A 17203-nucleotide genomic window follows, 5' to 3' on the forward strand; every position below is an offset into this window, starting at 1 on the left:
TCATATGCTGTTTTATACTGTCAACTATCACCATCAAACATAAAACTGCTTTGAAATCTAAGTGAAGTTACCTGTAAGTCTCCCTTTGCTCAGCCCTTAACCCAAGAGAAGGCCATCCTCACACCCTGCTAGACTCCTTTTTTTCAATTATGAGAGATGGAGTATATCCACAGGAAGCACTCAGAAGGTAACAAAAGCACTGGGAGACTTTTCTCATGGAAAGACTGGGCAATCGGTGGCAAAGGAATCAACTCAACACAGCTCCTACCTCTGGAGTGATGCCCTCCCCGAGCTGTAGCCTTCACCTTTCTCAGCTCCTGCATGCGAGGCCTGGTTTCCCATTTATCACTTCTTAAGGCAAGCCGTAATTTCGTCTTACTCTAATAGTCTATGATAAATAGAACCCATTTTTTTTTTTTTTTCCTTTTTGAGAGAACAAGGAGTGGTGAAACTTTAAATACATATCTTCATCTCTGTGGGGATAGGATAAACACATAGAGTTCACGAACTTAAATACCTAAAGAAAGGATATTTAAACGATTGAAAGTGGCGGTGGGGAGGCATTATCATTCAGATTTTTTATATAGAAAAGTGCGTTAACGTTAAAGTGTGTGTATGCGTGTGTGTGTGTGTGTGTGTGTGTGTGTGTGTGTGGTGTGGATTCAAAGGCCTAAAAATCGCGATCTGATTCCAAGGAGCAGGGTTGGAAGCTGCCTTTATACAGCGCTTTCATCAGACTGAGGAAGGGAGACGTGCGGGGTGTGAAGGATGACGGCGGAGGACCGATGGGAAATGTGGTGAACTGGAGAAATTAAGCTCTCCCTCGGGAGGCGGCTTCTCCTTAGCGCTCGCTGGTGGTTGCCAGTTGGCAATGAAGACAGTTGCCAGATCTGAGTTTTCAGAAGATGGAAATCCAGATTTTTTAAAATGGGAAATATCCTATTTTTAAGACACTATGCGGGCCAAACCAAACACGTTCGTGGGCTGAATTCAGTCTGTGACCTACCATCTTGAGACCTTTGATTTATAGTCCACACCAAACATGACATTTCTGTTCCAATTTGTAATCTCAGGCATGTTACTTCCAGCCTCAGTTTATTTTCTGTACTTCACCTTCCTCCTTCGCTTCTTTATTATTTACACACATCTGACGCCTCCTCAAGATTATACATTCTTTGGATGGTACAACTACATCTTTTTCATTTTTGTATCTTCACTGTGGGTTATTTTAGTGCTTTAAATAGTGCAACACTCAATAAGTGCTGGTTAAACAAGCATTTGTTAAATAATGCATTTTCAAAGCTAGTCACGGGAACAAGAGTAGAAGCTCAGAAACATCTGAGGTAAGAAACCTCATGTAACCTGGGACGGCTTGGTGACTTTCCCCATTCAACTTCTCTTGTAACTCATTGTGATAAGGTTGATCCTAAGTGAAATGATTGGTGAGTCTGTGGTCCGAGAAACTGTTAAACCTCTACAAGGTGTGCACTACGTTAGCCCATCGGTGCCACTCCTACTCTGGATCTCAGCTCTTCGGAGCCCCTATTTAAATCTTCCTGCAGCTAGTCCCCTCTAGTGACACAGAGCAAAGCGTCCACTGGGCCAAAGGCATGTGCCCGTCTGATGCTGGTTCCGTACTCCGTCCCCATGCCCAACCACATTTAAGGTACCAGACAGTGGAATTCCTTACCAAATGGGGCCAAAGCCCACTTCCCAGGCCTCCAAGGGCTTCTTTCTCAGGCCCATCCACCAACAGCATGCCTTGCTATCAGGGTGTGCATCTCTAGGTCCCAAATGGGACCTAGGGGTAGGTTGTAGGTGTATGTGTATGCAGGGGTCGGGTGCCCAAAAGATTCCACATAGTGCTCAATTATAGGTTACTGAAAAGAAACAATCAGTCATTCTAGGGACTTGGTGAAGCTAAAGTTGTGTAAGATTCCCTGAATTGGACTTGTTGCTATGATAACATGGAGTAGCCAACTCACACTGACAAAATTATACTTAACATCAGTCTTGTTGGGAGACTGGGATTTCCAAACCAGAGAAAGTTCTTATTCAGGTGCAAGATGTGTAAAAATGTCTATATAATGGGTGGCCTGGAAAACCTAACAAATGAGGTGATTAAAATATATAGCCTGCTTGGATCTCTGCCCATAGCCCACTGCCAGACACCCACTGCCAGACCCCCTCTTGATGCCATACTCTAACCAATTGCAAAGATTTCCATCTACTACTAACTTCTAGTAATTTACTTAAGCACATCTTAGATCCAGACATATTAGAAACGAGAGTAAGAACATGTCTATCATGTTAGCAATGAGCTAAATATCTCGTTTTAGTAAATGACATCTCAAAAAGTGAGACTTCAAATATTCTTTGTGATGTCAACAAGCTCCATAAAAAAGGATATTTTTCACAAATAAGTACTTTTGTCTTTAATAATAATTAGTTAGGAATGTTGGAACAACATGCCAAATACATCATGTTGGTAACAATAAAATTTGTTTAAAAATTTTCTCTAAAATACTACCTATTGTATTCCATTCTACTTCGATTTTTATACATGTCTGTGATAGACATGTTGTATGAATGAGATGCTAAATCTTGACTTATTTGAATGTTCTCTTTCTGTTGGATACTTGTTTTAATGGAAAAGAGAAGTCTAATAACTAAGCTTTTTAAAAAATTGAGATAAAATTTCAAAACTTAAAATTAACCATTTTCAAGTGTATGATTCAATGTCATTTAGTGCATACACAATGTTGTGCAAACACACCTCTCTCTACTTTCAAAACTTTTTCATCAGTCTGGAGAAAAATCTATATACCCATTAAGTAACACTTACCTTCCTCTCTCCCCATCTCTGGATAATTACTAATTTGATTTTGATCTCTATGGATTAACCTGCTCTGGATATATCATATAAAAGGAGTCATATAATATGTGAACATTTGTGTCTGGCTGCTTTCACTCAGCATGATGTTTTTGAGGTTTATCTCAGTTATAGCATTTATAAGTACTTTCTTCCTTTTATGATAGAATAATACTGCATATATGTATATATTACAATTCTTCCATTCATTGGTTGATGCACATTTGAGTTGTATTTCCTTTTTGGTTATTATGAATATACAATTAATATGCATGTACAAGTTTATGTGTGGATATGTGTTTTCGCTCTCTTGAGTATATACCTAGGAATGAAACTGCTGTGTGGTATGGTAATTTTATGTTTAACTTTTAGAGGAACTGCCGAAATAAAACCGAGTTTTTACGCTCTGATTACCTTTGAATTTTAAACATAGTGTATCTTTTCTTTTAACAGCTTTATTGAGATATAATTCACCTACTATAAAGTTTACCCATTGAAAGTATACTAATCAATGTTTTTTTAGTATATTCACTGCATTATGCAACCATCATTGCAATTTAAAACATTTTTGTCACTGAAAAGAAACTTTGTACTCTTTTGCAGTCACCTCCCATCCCCTTCTTTATCACTAAGCCTAGACTATCACAAATCTACTTTCTCTATACACAGATTTGCTTATTCTGGACATTTCATATTTGTTATTTGGATTTATTATTATTATTATTGAAGCGTAAGAGTTCTTTGTATTTTTGTACTTGCAAATCTCATCAGATTTGCAATTTGCAAATATTTACTCCCATTTTGTGGATTGTCTTTTCACATTCTTGATGTTTGAAACATAAAAGTTTTAAATTTGATGAAATCTAATTTATCTATTTTTTCCTTCTGTTGTTTTTGCTTTTGATGTTGTATCTAAGAAATCATTCCCCATACCAAGATCATGAAGATTTACCCCTTTTTATTCTAAGACTTTGTAGATTTAGGTCTTTGATGATTTTAGGTTAATTTTTGTGCAATGGTGTGAAGTAGAATCCAATTTCATTCTTTTGCATATGGATATCCAGTTGTCCAAGTCATATTATATCTTCATATTTTGCTCTAAAAAATCCATTTTGTGTGTGTATGTGTGAATATACAATTATCCTGGCATAACTGATTAAAAGTACATATTTTTCTCACTGTCCTTCAGTGTCATTTTTTCTTCATTTTAATGCCTCTTTGTTGGTTTGTTTCTAGTCTCTTTATTCTTTCTTTAATTTCCATCCCTGTGGCAATCCCAAACTGTGCGGATTCCTATACCTTCCTAATGTATTTTGGTATCTGATAGTTCCAAGTCTTCTTTTTGTTCCTCTTCATAAAAAGTATTTTAGCTATCTCTAAATGAAAAAAATATTGTTCATGTTTTTTAAAATACACAAAATAAAAAATTTGTATATGAATTTATACAGAAACTTCATTCAAAAAACTGGAAACAATTCAAATGTCCACTATATGGACAACTGAATACATAAACAAGTTGTGGTATGTAATGGAATATTATTACTCTGAAATAAAAATAAGCAAAGCAGTGCTACCTACAATACTAGGCATAAATCTTAAAAACATTACGTTGGGCAAAGGAAGCCGGATATATAAGAATATACAACGCATGTTTCTATTTATATAAAGTTCTAGAATTGGAAAAAGTAATCTAAGATGACAAAAAACCCATCAATGGTTGCCTGGGGTAGGAAATTCTTCAAACTCTCTAATATCTGAAAGGTGGCCTCAACATTATTCTATTCTTGTAAACTGAGATAAGACAAATGATTGGGATATACAGCTGCCCCATAGTTTAAGAATGTACATTTTCTTGCCCTTCAGTGTCTATGGGTCTGTAGATTGACACTTTTAAAGTAACAATCATAATGGCACCAGTAAAAGCTAAAATTTATATTGCACTTAATATCTACCAGACGTTGTAATGTTTTACACATATCATTCCATTTATTTACCCCAAAAGAATTTATGGGTAAGTATTATTACCTTTGTTTTATAGATGAAAAAACCAAGGTACGGAATAGTTAACTAATATACCCAAGGTCACACAGCTGTTAAATGGCAGAGCTGGATTACTAATCTAGGCAGTCCGGCTTTGAGTTTGTACTTGTAATCACAATCTGAATCAATGCTATAAATGTGTTCTATCTACATAACATTACAACAAAAGGTTGATTTAGTAAATTCAATGAAAAGTTGCTTTTTAATAGAATTAGCAGTATAATTGACAAATTTTGGGGGAAAATCTAAGTGGGGTTATTATCTTGTTATTTAAGATTTGAGAAAAAAATTCTTCTTTCAAATAAAATAAAACAGAAACAAAAAGACAAACAAACAAACATAAAACTTTCCGTGAAGGGAGGAATGGGATTTGGAGGACTTGCCGTTATCCTGATTATTGGATTCCTACAGTTGTAAACCCCTTGCTTAACCAGTCTTGTGTAAAAGGGATCAGGTCCTTGATCTGTCTGAAAGAAGTTTTCAACATGTCACTAAGAGCCATATACTTCCCTTCTGCTCCTAAAGATATTTATAATTTGTTTGTGATTTATTGAAATTTGCCTAGCTGTGGGAGACCTGCATCTTTTAAGTTCACTTCACTGCCTATTTCATTCTATTTGGGAAACTCTGTCTTCTTAAAAGATATTCCCCTGAGAGCACATTCTCATCTGAAGTTTATGAAATAGTATGCTCAATACAACACACAATTCTATCATTTTCTTTATTAAGGGACATGGAAGACATGGCGGCTGGTAGTGAGTGTACAATGATGGTCATGATCCCCTCAGACCTTTGTTTCTGTTTGATAGCTTTGGTGGTGAGTACTGGTTCAAGTTGTGGTTTTAGGAATACTAATTAGCCTAAAAATTAAAGATGCTAAAAGATATTTTTAAAACTAAATTAAAATACTTTTCTGTCATGTAATTAATATCTAAAAACCACATAATATGATTATCTCAGTTACTTGTTTTGGTCAGAAGAGCTTTCTAAATACACGTAAGACATCGTAATGTTGAATATGTGTTAGTTCACCTCTATGCCGTATATCTTTTATCCATCAGCCTCTTAGAAACATATAGGAGTCGATCATGCCTTTCTAAAAACTTAACACTGCTACCTATTTAAAAAGTTCTTTTCTTCTCTCTTATTCATTTTTTTCCATTATCTTGTCCCCCACCCCCGCCCCCGCCCTCCAGTCACCTTCTTTCTCACTTTGGCTTCCTGCCATGTCTCTCAGGTCTCGCGTCTCCCAAAATCTTTATTTCCTGGGATCTAGAGATCGGTAACAGTAGTGTAGCAATAATGATAAGACCTGGGTTAGGGTTCTGGCTGGGCTAGCATTAGTAGGGAGGAGAGATGAGAGTGACTGTACAGCTTGACCGGTTTACTATTTTTGAGTTGCACCAATGGGAGACATCAAAGAAACAGAACGTTATTTTATTCAGTTTAATATGTCTCAGAAGAGGTTATCCTAATTTTACATGACATGGGAGAAGGCATATCTCGCCAATTCTTTCCCAATGGGTATGTCAGTAAAATAGGAATGCGTAAACATTCCGGAGACAGGGATTGTTATGACAGGGCCTGCTGGAGTTATAGGGCATTATGGTAGTTAGCAAACTGCTTATGATGCTGTAGCAGATGAAAACTGATTTCTTGTGATTGTGATTCTATTAATTTTCCATGGCTGTTGTAACAAATTACCACAAATTCAGTGACTTAAACAACACAAACTTATTAATTATAGTTCTGATAATCAGAAGTCCTAAAATCAAAGAGTTGGCAAGACTTCATGCCTTCTGGAGGCTCTAGGGGAGACTCTGTCAGCTTCTAGAGACTGCCTTTTTTTGGCTTCCACCTTCGAAGCTAATATTCATATCACTCTGGCCTCTGCTTTCATCAGCACACCTTCTCTCTGAGACTCCGATAGGAACCCTTGTGGTTACATTGTGCCCACCCAAATACTCAAAGAAAATCTCCCTCTCCTGATCCTTCAGTTAATCACATCTGCAAATATATATATATATTTTCAAGTAAGGTCACATCTCCCTTTATAAGTTTTGGGGATTAGAATGTGGACTTCTTTGGGGGGGGGGGTCCATTATTCTTCCAATCACATGCCTGTTCTACAACCAGCTACCTGCCTTTTACTAGTATTGATATTAGTCTTAGGTAAATTGAAGTCAGCTAGAATACACTATTTTTAGTGCTATTTTTACTTTTTTGAATCCTTCTCTATACAGGAACCAACTGTGGTCTGAGGAATCTATAGAACAATATGGGTTCAAATCCCCAAAGCTTTCTTGATCCACACATTCCCCAGTGCTTGATGCAGAGAATCTACTGGGTTTGGAAATCTTAGTGTTAATGACAGTACATTTCTGGGCTATTGTGCACACTAAACAAATAAAGCAAAATTAATCCTCTGGATAAAGATCCTAAATCCACAAAATTCCAACTTTATCGCTCCACTAAGATCTGACAGTTCTGAAAGCTTGCAAGAGTTGTTAGTATACCTTCTCATGGCCAATTTTCACAAAGCATGATATAAAAACATTGCACCATGAAATTAAATGTGTGACTTACTGTTATCATCAGTCAGCACAGAAAATGGCTTTTTCTACTGAAATTTAAGAGAGAGATGTCTTGCCTCATCCAGAAAGTTCTTCATTCTTTTTGTCTCCATACTTTCATCAGAGAAAGTGGCATGGAGAGTGTGGGGGAAATATGAACAATGAGGGAAAAGAGATGTCAAACACCAGGTGGTGACTTGTAAGATATACGATTCCATCTTAAGGACAATAGGAGGTATTGAAGAAATTTAGGTAGATGAGGAGGAGGGCAAGGGAGAGGTCTGGGGATGTTACTGGGTATTTTGTCTTGGTAACAGTGGATGTACTGCAGCTCCATTTATTGAGGTGAAAACAAAAGAAGAGCAGGGTTTGGAGGTAAGCAACTTAAGTTGGAATTGCTTATGGGACATTGAAGTGGAGATGGCAGACAGGCAATTGGCTCTACGTCTGTAGCTCAGAAGAGAGATTTGGGCTTGCAATATGGGTTTATAACTCATCAGTGAAGGATGGTAATTGAGAGCACTACTGGAGCTAGTGTACAGAGTTAGAAGAGAAGGTAGAGACCTGGGGAGCACCACTATTTAGAGGATTGGCAGAGAAAAAGGCTGCAAAGGAGACTAAGGAATGGTTAAACAGGTAATTGAAAAATCAGAAGAGCTGACATATTAAAAAATTTGTGCCCATTCTTTGGGTGCTATTATTGGAAACACATTTAATCACAGTTAAATGTGACTTGAAAATTGCTTTCTTATATATAAAACGGGGCCAATAATTCCTTACTTGCATCACAGGGTTATGAGTTTGGAGTAAAAAAAAATATATTTGAATCTATTTTGTAAAGCATTACACCAGTAGTTAGTTCTTAAACAACAGTGTGCATCAAAACCATTAAGACTTGAGAAGACACAGATTGTTGTTTCTGGTTCAGCAATAGCAGTTTCTGATTCCGGAGATGGAGATGGGACCCTCAAATTTAAATTTTTCATAAATTCTCAGTTGTTGCTGGTCTGGGACCACCCTTTGGGAACTACTGTGTAATACAAATGTAAAGAATTACATTTTTGATTTTATAGCAAAACTCACTGAGTTTTCCTCCAATGTTGTGTTTCATCCTGTTTTTATTCCTGTATCTTCTTCCATAAACACATGTAGAAACATCTTTAACCTGCTTCATACCTAGCAATATCCATTTACATTTGTGAAAGATCAGCTTACTGCAGTCTTTTGTTGATTGTTTACATTAATGAGCAAAATTTGAGGTTAGCTTAAGGACAGGAAAAATATATAGTGTTTCTGGTGGGGAGGAGACAAGAAACTCATTGGAGTAAGGTGTTCCCCCCCTCCCCCCAAAGTCAATTAGATGTAGACTGCTACTTACTTGTTACCTACTTTCAAAAATCCCATTAGAGAACTAGTAATTTGATCCAGAAGGGAGCAGCATGAAGAGTCAGGTAAGAGGAAAAATTGACCTCATTCTTCAGTCCTTTCCTAAATCCTGAGAAATGTGTACCTCAACGCTCCTTTTTTCAATTCCACAAAACAGGGGATCAGGAAAACGCATTAGCACCCCAGTATAGATTAGGAACACAGAGCGGGGAGGAGACTCGGCCTCGTCAAGACGGAAGGAAACTGGGGGAAGGGAGAGAAAACTTCCCCAGGCGGAGACTCTGCAGAGGCCGTGGGAAGACAAGGGAAGTGGGGAAATGTACCTCGGGCGTTAGCCAGACACACAGCCTCTGGGCATGTGGAAAAGTGAGGGAGGAGGGAGGAGGGAAGAGGGAGGAGGGAGGGGGAAGAAAGGCTGCCCAGAGCGAGATCCCAAGAGCTCCCGCCGCAGCTTTTGAGTGAAGATCGAGAGAGCTGGAGCTTTCTGCTCTACTTCTTCCCTTCAGGAGGCCATTTCTCCAGATTTAACCGCGATAAAGAGGGGGCGCTGGGCCGAGCCAGTATAAGCCGGAGTTGCCGCCTGGCTCACAGTGGACCCCGCTTCGGCCCCTGGACAGGGCGGGAGAACTGGCCTTCGGGGACACTGAAGTTACTCCGTGGAGGGGGAGGTGTCACCAAGCTCCTCTCCAATCACGGCGGCAGCTCTATGCTTTGCATATATTATGCTAACATAGACCTCCCGCTCAGCTCCCTGCCCCATGGGGGTCTGGGGCGGGCGCGGGCCGAGCGAAGGTGAATACATTAGGATAATGAAGAGGCTTCGGCGGGGCTTAGGAGGGGGGCGCGTTGCCGCGGGGCCGGCGGCTCAGGCCGCGCCGGGAGGGGGCGGAGGCGGAACGTTGGCTTGGAGCGCGCGCGCACTCACACACGCACTCACACACTCACACACGAGCATCCCGGAGGGTATTTAAGGCTCGCACGCGCGATGCTGCAGAGATCCTTGGGGCAGCATTGACTTGGGCTTCGCGGCTTGCTTTTGCTCCAAGGTTATTTCTTTTGCTCTCTCTTCTACTCCCGGGGCACCCTTTTTGCGCTGCGCTCCCGCTGCCTCGCTCAGCCTTTTCGCCTGGAACTGAATCCAGGTGGGAAACAGGTCGGCGTACGGGAAAACACCGACTAGGTAGAAATAAGGGGAACTAACGGACGCAACAGGTCCGCGCTCCTGGGCGAGGCGAGCGGCCGCCCCAGCAGCCCTCGCCCGCTGTCCCCAGGCTCCTGCGTGGTCGCTCGCAGGGACCTCAAAAGAGGTGTCTGTCCTCTGGGGGACCAGCAGGGCCATCCAAGTGGGTTTCATTCCCGTTTTTATTGCCACCAGTCCCCAGACTGACGGTGCTCTTTGCACTCAGCTGGGTAGGGAAAAGAAGGCGGAGGGAACGGTCCACGACTGCTGATCTCAGCGCTAAGGAGAGCGGGGGTCCAGCTCTGCGCCCCGGCTCCCACTCCGCCAAATAGTTTCGTTGCCACCGGGACTGAACTTTGGAGGAGTCGTCCTTTTTCTTTCCTTTTAAGATTATTGGAAGTGGTAGAGGGTGGGAGGCAAAGCCGAGGCAGTCGATCCTGCCACGATGCTGCCGAAGAAGCCTGCAGGGAAAGGAGGGGCCCGGGAGCCGGGCTCCGAAGACTCCAGCCCCGCTGGGCAGCGTTGTGCCCGGACCATGCCCGCGTGCGCAGCTCTGGCAGCCCTCTGGTCACTTGTGGCCGTAATGTTTTGTCTGTACCTGGGGGTGAAAACCAACGACCTCCAGGCAAGGGTCGCCGCTCTCGAATCCGCCAAAGGGGACCCTTCCATCTGTCTGCTTCCTGATTGCCTGGATCAGCTCAAAGCAATGGTGCAAGAGAAAGTGGAGCGACTTCTGGCTCAGGTGTGAAAGACTGGGGTGTTTTGCACGTGGATAACATCTTGCACAGGCGTGATTCTATTTACACGACCTGCCTCTGCCCTTACTGTCCTCATACTTGGGGTGGCTGTGTGTGCATATGCTAGAAGACCATCTCGTTGTAGTATGTATTTGTATATGCACATCCTTTGATAGCACCCTTTCTATCTGTATCATTTTCCCTCACTCTTCTGAATGTTTGCATGTTTTAAACAAATATGGAAATCTAAATGGGGAAAGGGTGACCAGAATGGCAGGGTGGTATTTTATATCCTTTTTAGTTTTCCAGAGTCATATGTGGGTCTTCTCTAGTTTTGTGGAGAATATTCCTTGCAGAGAGGATATTTATTATGTCCTTTATATGTTCTAAGAAGGTTAGGGCCACAGGTGTTATTAACATACAGATGGTAATCATGCTTAAGAGTAAAATAACTCTAAATGTGATTTAAAATCAATCATATCATACATTGAATGAGTTTGTATTAAATGTTTAAAAAGAAAAAAAAATAGTAGCTAATTTTTTTTTGTAAGAGATGTAATGCCAGAGGTGTTTATGAATGCAGAGCCATTGGACTTGGGAGTTGAATGGAATGCACATTGTTTATCAAAACCAGGGGCACCTTCAAACTAGAGTTAGGTTTTTTGCAACTTGCTCTTCCAATAGAGAGGCTGTTTGGCAGTAGTTGCAGCACAATACGATAAGCCATTGACTTTCATGTATAAAATATTGACTGTTTTAAAATCTATAGCTTAACCTACAATTGCAACATGTTAATGCCAGGTTTTGCACTGACTGCATAAGCTTTAGCTGAGTGAGAGGGTAGTGGTACTGGAAGAATGGAGAAAGATGTTATAGAAGTCCCACAGGCTTGATATCACATCAATGGTCATTTTCTTTTTTTAGGGCTTGGGTACTGTTACCTTTTGACTAAAGTCCAAGTACATATGTAAACTTCAGTTATGCAGGCTATCAAATGCTCATAAATCAAGCAGAGACTTCCTAAAGAAACCATTTTTCTACAGTGCTACTGATGGTTCTTAATACCTCTTTTTTTCCCTGCAGAAATCCTATGAACATATGGCTAAAATAAGAATCGCAAGAGAAGCACCTTCAGAATGTAACTGCCCAGCAGGTAAAGTGGAACATTTATAACAAGGTTTGCTCCATAGCAGAGTATTTTAAAACAAAAGTCCCATGTCTGTCAAGTCTACCTGTAGTAATAGTAAAGAAAGAATGCAGACCCAACTTACTTTAATAAAATCAATATGTCTCAGTCAAAAGAATGGTAAATAAAGCCCCAAATATTATTTTAAGCAACATACCAAGGTCTATTATGGGAAAGCAAAGGAGAGATAATCAACGAGGAAAATATAAGCAAGATGATGTATAAAGATGAAGTTCCGAGATCCACAGATTGAAAAATATTCGTCAGTATTATTCAGTTTTAATGTCTACGGTGAAAAGGACTGCAGAACATGTTACATTCTGAATTGCCTGGTGGCTAATGTCACATTAGTACAGCTTTCCGTTTGTTCCCTTTGACATATGATTATATTAGTAAGCCACTTTAGCTTCTTCTGCTTTTATTCTTTTCAATCAAAAAAGTGCTCTCTCCTATAGCTAGTTCTTTATCTTGAGCTTCCCATTGCAAACTACTGCATTCTCAAGAACCTCTCAGAAACGGTGCTTATATTTTTACCATTTTTCTGTGCAGCTTTAGTGAATTATATTAATGATAGCATATTAGTAGAAGGATGGAAAAGAGAGACATCAATGAATAAAACTCTTAGGTAATCATTAAATCTTCCTTTATAGACCTCTGAGGCTTCCTACATAGCCATTTGTAGACCTAACGATTTAGAAGCCCTTTGAATCTGTCCATTGGAAAACATCTCATGGATTTCAGCTGATAAAAGCCATGAAAAACTCCCAGGAGTTGAGATTTTTATTTCAGATAAATGTTGTTAATGTATTTAGGAAAATTTAGTTTCTTTTATCATGACTTATGGGTAAGTGAGTCTCTTACATTTTCTGTAATGTTCAGGACCATGATACTTAGATACTTAAATATGGAAAGGCTAGTTCCTGTATTTTTTCATATTCTGAGATAGTCTAACAATAACTCGTTTTTTTTCGCACGATAACACAGTTATACCAGGCACCATGTTTAGAAATTTTAAGTGTCAACTCCCAGTTGTACATCATAAAGTTTTACTTTTTATCTTCTGCTACATTGTTGACCATAATGGAACTGTATATACATATATATTTTTTTGTAAATGAAGCCCTTTCAATTGAGTTAGCAAAGTTAATGTTTGACATTGAAGGTTTCATTCTTGGTTGTTTTAAGTTGGGAAAGACCTCAGAAGTCAGAAATTCAAGGAAGGCACTTTTCTAGTGCAGGAATTAACTCTCAACAACCTCATCAGCTTGTAGAGATTATTTAAATTCCCAAGACAGTTGGTATAGGACTTCAACTGATCATACCACTTAGAGTCTAGCATTTTCTCTATACAGTACTTGCTAGCTGTGTAAAAAATAATGAATATTTAATTAATAGGGTTCCTAGTGAATGAGGTAAAACCACAGCACTGTTTTTTTTTTTTTTTAAATTTAACTGCTTCATGATGATGTTTGATGTAAGCTAGTTGTTAAGGTTTATTTTGTGATCTGGAAGAAAGTTAATTACATTTAGAGTTTACCTTATCTTGGAAGAGCATTTTGAACCATTTTTCTTCTTAACACAGTAATTGAAAATAAATGGTGATTTCACCATAATAATAAATAAATAATAAATGACATTTTCCTTGGGTTTTTTGTTGGCTCTCACTAATGGCTGCTTTACTTTCTTGCCACCACTAGAGCTCCACATTACATCAGTTTTCACTAGGTTACTCGAGAGGTAAATATTTGAAGGTGTACATTGCTGACAAATCACTATTATAGACACACTCTTTTCTGCTTGTGGAATAATTAGACGCCATCCAAATAAAGGCATTATGTTGAAAATACTATATTGGGAGAAAACTAGTTATTTTGAGTTATGGTCAGTGAGGTATTGTTTTAGGGAATGAACAGGCTGGCCAAGAGGATTAGAAAGGAGATACAGCGCTTCCCACCTGGTTTGGCTCTAACAGTTTGCAGTGACTAAGAGTTGTCACCCAGACATCTGTTTGTAGGGCAGAACGAGACAAGTCTGTGACCTCAGCTTGCTCAGTTCCTGTGGAAAGATGCCTACCCCTTGAAGTTGACACTCTTGTTGACAGTCTCCGTCACAGAGCCAAAGACTGATAGCAAAGGACTAATGCTGTGTTGTTTGTGTTCACTTTAATTGCTTTTGATAGAACTCAGTCCCATTGAGGTTTCTCCTGGTAGGCCATAAGAAAACCATGGAATTTATACATTTTTTTAAATAGATTTTTTTTTTTAAAACACGGAAAGGAACTTAATATTAGAGAGGGATGAGAAAGAATATTATGGACTAGTTTCTAATTGTAAGGGAAGCACTCTAATTTAATCTTCACAGCAACCCTGAGAGTTGAACATTAGTGATCTTATTTTATAGATGAGGAAATTGGACTTAGAAAAAGTGACTAACTTAACATAATGAGAGCAAGGTCAGGATTCATGCCACATCTGACAGAATCAAATGCCCAAAGTCTAGTGAGGAAAAGAGAATGAGTATAAGTTTTGGAGCTGGACAGTTCTGGAATGGAATGGGTCCGCTACTAAATAACTGGGTGACCTTGGTCAAACTAATAAACTCTATGTTTTGGTTTCCTCACCTCAAAAAAGTAACTAATAATACCTTCCTTATAGGATGGTAATTTAAACAGTCTGGCATATTAATAGCTATTCGTTAGGTGATAACAATTACCATTCTTTTTACTATAGTCTATGCTATTTAACTTTAGTCCTTTGAGACACATGAAATAGGAAAACTGAGGTTTGGAGAGGTATAACTTGCTCAAAACCCAGTGGCTAGTTCATGACAGGTTTTGGACTAGAACACTATGCTTAATTATACAAATATATCTGTAAATCATTTTAGTCAGACAACTCAGTATCTCTTAGTATTACACGAAGATATTTATATTAGTCTGCTAAATTATTTTTCCAAAATTGCAGGAAAAACTTTTGAACTTGTAGGTGTAAACCATGATTGAAGTGGATAAAACTTGAGCTTAAAAGTATGTGGGGATATTTAAGAATGTCTACAATTTTGATGCCAGATGTTTATAAAAAGAAATACTGTAAGTATCTGACTCATTTTCACACTTATTTTAACAAGTTTACTGAAGTGTGATTTATAATATTTACCCATTTTAAGTGTATAATTTAAAGATTTTTAAAATTTATGGAGTTTGGCAATCATCACCATAATCCAATTTTAGATCACCTTCCTCACCCCTGAAAATTCACATTTACATTTTTTTATATACTCAGAAGCTCAATTTTTTGAATATTTGCTTTAAAGAAACCCCAAAATAAAATCGAAAAACAAAAAAACCCATACAAATTGGAGCTCTGTTTAGCAGAATATTTGATTAACAGTAGCTGAACCATGGAAATTCAGCTGGCATCTGTGGCTTGGCCTCTGTAAAACTTGACCCTCATATTTGAGAATAAATTGACTCTTTTTTCTGGCTGTAGAATTCCATTTTGGGTTCTGTTCTTGGAGTCCTACATAAAATATGTATAAACCAGGCATTTATGGTGAAGGTTTCTGTGTTCCAGTTGATAAAGAACACTGGGAGCTAGGCAGCCAACCAAATGATATTCAGATCACAAATGTTTTTGTGCCTTACTCATCAGTACCGTTGCCTACCCAGGGTGTTAGGCGTAAGAGCCTCTGTGGTGTAATGGAGAGAAAATGTGAATGAGCAATAAAGACTCCAGAATTCTAGTCTTGGCTTTGTCATTAACATGTTATACAATCTGGGGCAAGCCATTTTTGTGAATGACTTTTACAGACTCTATTTTCATATCCCCAAAATAAAATTTTTGGATTAAAATGATTCGAAGAGCATTTGTCAAATCCCAGGTATAAAGAGCCTTCTGTGTGCCAAATATGCTAGATACTTGGAATATGTTGATGAGCAAGGCAGACTTGGTATCTGCCCTCATGGAGCTTACATTTCAATGAAGATGATAAACATTTATTTAAAATTGACATGAATTTATAGGTGTAACAAGTGCAACTGAGAAAAAGAACAATATACTTTGGAGCCCGTGACCAGAATTTCTTCCATGTTGTAAATACTAAGGATTTTTTTTTCTTTTCTCTGGGGGAAAAAACAGAAATTCACGGTAGGAGAAAATCATAATATGCGAAGATCTGGCATCTGATTACTGATAAAGCTGTAGCAATGGATAAAAAGCTGATAGGCATAGCCTTACCTGGCTTTTGGCTTTCCAAGAATTCATGGTCAGATGAAAGTGCACAGACACCTGGTTTACCTACAGTGATATCCAACTGAAACAAAAAAGTACCTATACTATATAAGGGGTTGTGGTAGATAGGATGGTAATTTATTCTTCTACATTTCTCCTGAAACAGTGAGATTTGGGTTCAATAAGAGTTGAAACTTCCTGCCTGGTGGTACTGAATAGTACCAGCTGACCTGGTTTTCTTGCATTCACTGATAATGATAAAATCTGTCTGCTTGTGGTGAGTTTAGCTAGAGATAAAAAAAGATATACCACATCATTTCTGAGGTCCCTATATATGCAAGTCTATGAACATGTATGCAAAATAAGAATAAATGTAGACAAGTAAAGTCCCTCTGATTCATATACATGAGTGATATAGTCTTTGGTGACTGCTTTGTGACATTCTCTCAATTTTGGGTGAAAAGAAATGTCAATTGTAGTTTTAAGATTATGCACATTTTCCCATTGTATGAGAAGACCTTTAAATTACCTTACATAAATTTACTCTATCATATAAAACTGTATTACCTACTAATAACGTATAGCATAGTGGTTTTTCACTATGCTGTATGTTATTTTTAACTAGCAGCACAATGCAATGAATGGAAAGAGTGTATCTAGCCAGGGCTTAAGACTGTGTAGATTTTCAGTTATGTAAGGTGAAGAATAGTCAGAAATGATTTGCAGAAAGAAAGCAAAGTAAAATGCTATAAGTGTTATTTAAATGAGAATAGCAATCCCCTTCTCTTGTAAGGCCAAACAATACATTGTGACATCCAAGTGCCTCAAAGCATTCATGTTAAATGGTTTCAGTCCTAACACGTATAACAGTTTGGGAGTAACACTTTTAATTAGTGGAGTAGTGACAGCTGGCAAAATGCCTTGCCACCCAAAGGACCAGGACAAATTGCCTCTTGAAGCGGTGTTCTTGTTTCTTAGCTTCTCTTCTGTTTCTCTTGTC

General features: G+C 38.6%; 1 protein-coding gene across 1 annotated transcript in view; it reads left to right on the plus strand.

Moving 5' to 3' along the window:
- The first annotated feature begins 9811 nt into the window (after positions 1-9811).
- Positions 9812-17203, plus strand: part of COL25A1 (collagen type XXV alpha 1 chain) — a 387771-nt gene continuing 380379 nt past the window's right edge. Inside the window, 2 exon segments of the mRNA XM_036227627.1 lie at positions 9812-10793; positions 11872-11941. Coding sequence (XP_036083520.1) covers positions 10497-10793; positions 11872-11941 — 367 coding nt within the window. The 5' untranslated portion in view covers positions 9812-10496.

This window comes from Rousettus aegyptiacus, unplaced genomic scaffold, assembly GCF_014176215.1.
Source record: "Rousettus aegyptiacus isolate mRouAeg1 unplaced genomic scaffold, mRouAeg1.p scaffold_m13_p_10, whole genome shotgun sequence".
Lineage (NCBI taxonomy): Eukaryota > Metazoa > Chordata > Mammalia > Chiroptera > Pteropodidae > Rousettus > Rousettus aegyptiacus.